A 3,264-nucleotide genomic window follows, 5' to 3' on the forward strand; every position below is an offset into this window, starting at 1 on the left:
GTGAGTTACTCTGTATATAATAAAGTATCTTCCGCCCCCTTCCACAATATTTAGATTTCCTATCAGACTCTCCAATCTAATTCAAGGTCCAGACATTATACAATGCATTAATAATAGAAATTCTGATTTGTAGTAGAAGGTAATTTTGAAGTTTTGATAGCTCCTCTAGCATTTGAATATTTTCATGAAGCCTAAATATGCAATGCAAGGATATTTACAATCCCCCACACACAGCTCGGCCGATGATTGTGCAGCAGTGAATTTGGCTGACCTTTTCGATAGGTTTGATGCGAATGTGAATTAGTCCGAACAGTAAACTTCGAGATGGTTATACTGGAAAGAAGGGGAAAAAAAAAAGACTGCTGAACCCACAAGGCATGCCACAAGCCAACAATTATAGCACTTGGGTTGGAGTATCAATCCAGCACCAGCCTTTCTTTTGACTCTGACAATGTAGTAGGAATATATATAAGGTTGAATATTTTAGAGCAAATAAACAAAAAATACACCATGACAATACCCATGGCAACTTGTATTTTTAAAGAAATCTACACAATATTGTTTATAAATTTTCTGGCCATCGACATCAGAAAAGAGAAGGAACTATAATCACCGATTACATCAGAATTATTTTTTATATATATTTTCTGGTTGCAACTTAGTGCAACACATTTACCATTTACAAAGGCAGACATATGTAGGAGCATGCACATCCATTTAATCAGAGGGTATGCATGCTAAAACATATGCTATTAATTAACCTGTGATCGCGACATTAATACTTGATAATAATAATAAAAAGCAGTAAATAGGATGCCTTTTTCACCAGAAATCGCCTAAAGAAGATGAGCTCGAAGAATCGAGGAGTGAAACTCTTCGTCTCTTGCTTGACAGTGTACTTCTCGAAGAGAACTCCTCAGAGGCATAAAATTTATCAAGCACTGACCTCAAAGCCTGACGAACAGTAGTTACAAGAAGCTGGCACCTTTCATTAGTATTCCCTTCATCGCCCTCAGTAATCACGAAAACGCTAACCATTCTGTTCCCTAACGTAGCGATCTCTGCCCTTACAGTTTTTAGGGGGAGAGTATCCAGAGCTTGTCGCAGATCAGAAATAAGCTCATGCTTATATTCACAGCACAGAGATGCTTTGACAGAATAAGTGGCTCCGCCAGATCCCTCTGCTTGTTGTTCGACACATACTTCATCGATGTCTGTTGGAACTAGAACACCTTTGGTAGCTTCTGCTGCATTCACTCTCAAATCCTTTATGTGACTGATGACTTTGGCAAGTAAAGCGGCCTTATCCATCTATAATATGAAATGAAATTCAGCTTGAATTAAACTCAAGAAACTTCAAAGGGTATCTATAATAGTAATGGCACTAAAATTGCTGCAACTTCGTCATTATCAATAGGTTAAGTAATCTTAAATAAGTTAGGAGTAACCCACCCACCTTTACCCCTCTTAAACATACAAGTAATGCATATAACAATGAGTTTAAATACCAAGAAAAAGAATTTTTTCCCTACTTAACAGTACGGGTATTTATGATAGACATAAGATGGATGAAACTTGTCCTGTTCTTATATCTTTCTCGGCCTCTTGGCTAAGATCTAAGTTTCTTCTAAAATACAGCTGTGTATAGTAATCTGGCATAATTAGAAATGTGTTTCATGCAAAATCAAACCAGATTTCTAAAACCATTTATCTAATATTGCTTATCATAAAACTAGTGGCAGCCCCTCTTTCCAAGAATAGGGAAGCCCTAAATCCCGAGGCTTTAAGTTACAGAACTTAGACAGCCTGGTGCACTAAGCTCCCGCTATGCAGGGTATGGGGAAAGGTGGGACCAATAGACCCACAAGGTTATATTGTACGCAGTCTTACCCTGCATTTCTGCAATAGGCTATTTCCACGGCTCGAACATGTGACTGGTCACAAGAGGCAGCAACTTTTACCAGTTACGCTAAGGCTCGCCTTCTAGTTACAGAACTTAACTTAGGATGCTGCATAACAATCCAATCAATCAAAGAAATCACTTAACATCTAAAGTATAGTACATAAAAAACACAATAATCTCCTCTTGTACTTATAATTCAATCTAAAGACAACTCTGGGACTGCTTTTAGTTCTGCTCAAACTAATTTAAGCTTATCAATATCTTCACAAGTTTCAATATACATCAAGAAATCCCTCTTCAAAATAAGAAAATAAAACAGCTGACAAAGTTTGATTCTTGAAATAAAACAAACTAAATAAAGGAAATTACCTTATTAGTGCCAGGAATAAGGTTTCTCAGAGTACCCAAATGACCATTAATTCTCTCTCTGCGCCGCCTTTCAGCTTCACTATGATTTTTCAATGCAATCAAAGCTTTTTCTGGATTAACCCCTTTTTCCCCTGGTCTCACCATTGCCTTAACTAGCTCTCCTCTTTCATTATCCAAAATCAATGATGAAGATGAAGTTGACCCATTTGTCATTATCCCCTGAAAACCATAGTCCTCATAATGCCCATTAAAAGAATTGAAAAACTCCATCTTTGTTTTTTTCTCCAAAACACACACTAAGTGTGTAAAAACACCAACTACAGTCTACAGCTTGTTGTTAAAGAAGAAAACCAGGTGGACGGTTAGTTGGTGATGACCAAACAGAAATTCTTGGACTAGGTTTGCTTATTATTTCAGTTCCGCTACAAACTGGAACTTCCATCACTAAAAAAAACTAACTTTTTGGTTATTGACAAAGTTTCTGATCAAGAATATATGTAACATTGAAAATTTTCTTGAATTCAAACATTATTGGAGAATTTGTGATAAGCCAACTTCCACTTGCAAGATAAACAGAGAGATTTTGAAGGGTCCCTCAAATAGAAGAGGTAGACAGAAAAACTGAGTGACACTTTAATTGATAAGACAGTCACGGTATAATAGTTGGTTTTGGCAATTACTCTATTTAAACCCTAAATCTTTTGCCTCTGACTGTACAACAGTCTAATTCATTATAATATTAAAATGGCTAAAGGGACAGCAATGACTACCGAATCATATAAAAAATTTGTAATGTTCCAAATTAAAATCTTAGAACAGTAGCTGTCTGTGACATTTAATATAAAATCTTGGTGCAAATATTGATATGGGCAGCCCGGTACATTAAGCTCCTGTTATGCGCGAGGTCCGGGAAGGACCAGACCCAGAGGCGGATCTAGAATTTAAACTCTATGGGTTCAACTTTTAAGGTTTTTAGCATTGAACCAATTATA

At 36.6% G+C, this 3,264-nt stretch overlaps 1 protein-coding gene across 1 annotated transcript; it reads right to left on the reverse strand.

Annotated features, from left to right (window-relative positions):
* Positions 1 to 619: 619 nt before the first annotated feature.
* LOC107812515 (transcription factor bHLH30-like) lies at positions 620 to 2,935 on the reverse strand. Its single transcript, XM_016637644.2, has 2 exons — positions 2,273 to 2,935; positions 620 to 1,311 (listed from the first exon to the last, which is right to left on the reverse strand). Exons 1-2 carry the CDS (start codon positions 2,540 to 2,542, stop codon positions 823 to 825), a joined length of 759 nt encoding a protein of 252 aa, XP_016493130.1. The 5' UTR covers positions 2,543 to 2,935; the 3' UTR covers positions 620 to 822.
* Between the last annotated feature and the right edge of the window lie 329 nt (positions 2,936 to 3,264).

This window comes from Nicotiana tabacum, chromosome 10, assembly GCF_000715075.1.
Source record: "Nicotiana tabacum cultivar K326 chromosome 10, ASM71507v2, whole genome shotgun sequence".
In the NCBI taxonomy this organism is placed as follows: domain Eukaryota; kingdom Viridiplantae; phylum Streptophyta; class Magnoliopsida; order Solanales; family Solanaceae; genus Nicotiana; species Nicotiana tabacum.

What these genes read in the sequence shown, in the direction of transcription:
- LOC107812515 (XM_016637644.2), bottom strand. Translation starts at nt 2,542, where the DNA reads ATGGAGTTTTTCAATTCTTTTAATGGGCATTATGAGGACTATGGTTTT. An exon ending in TTATTCCTGGCACTAATAAG is followed by an intron (nt 1,312 to 2,272) that starts GTAATTTCCTTT and finishes TTCATATTATAG; the next exon opens with ATGGATAAGGCCGCTTTACT.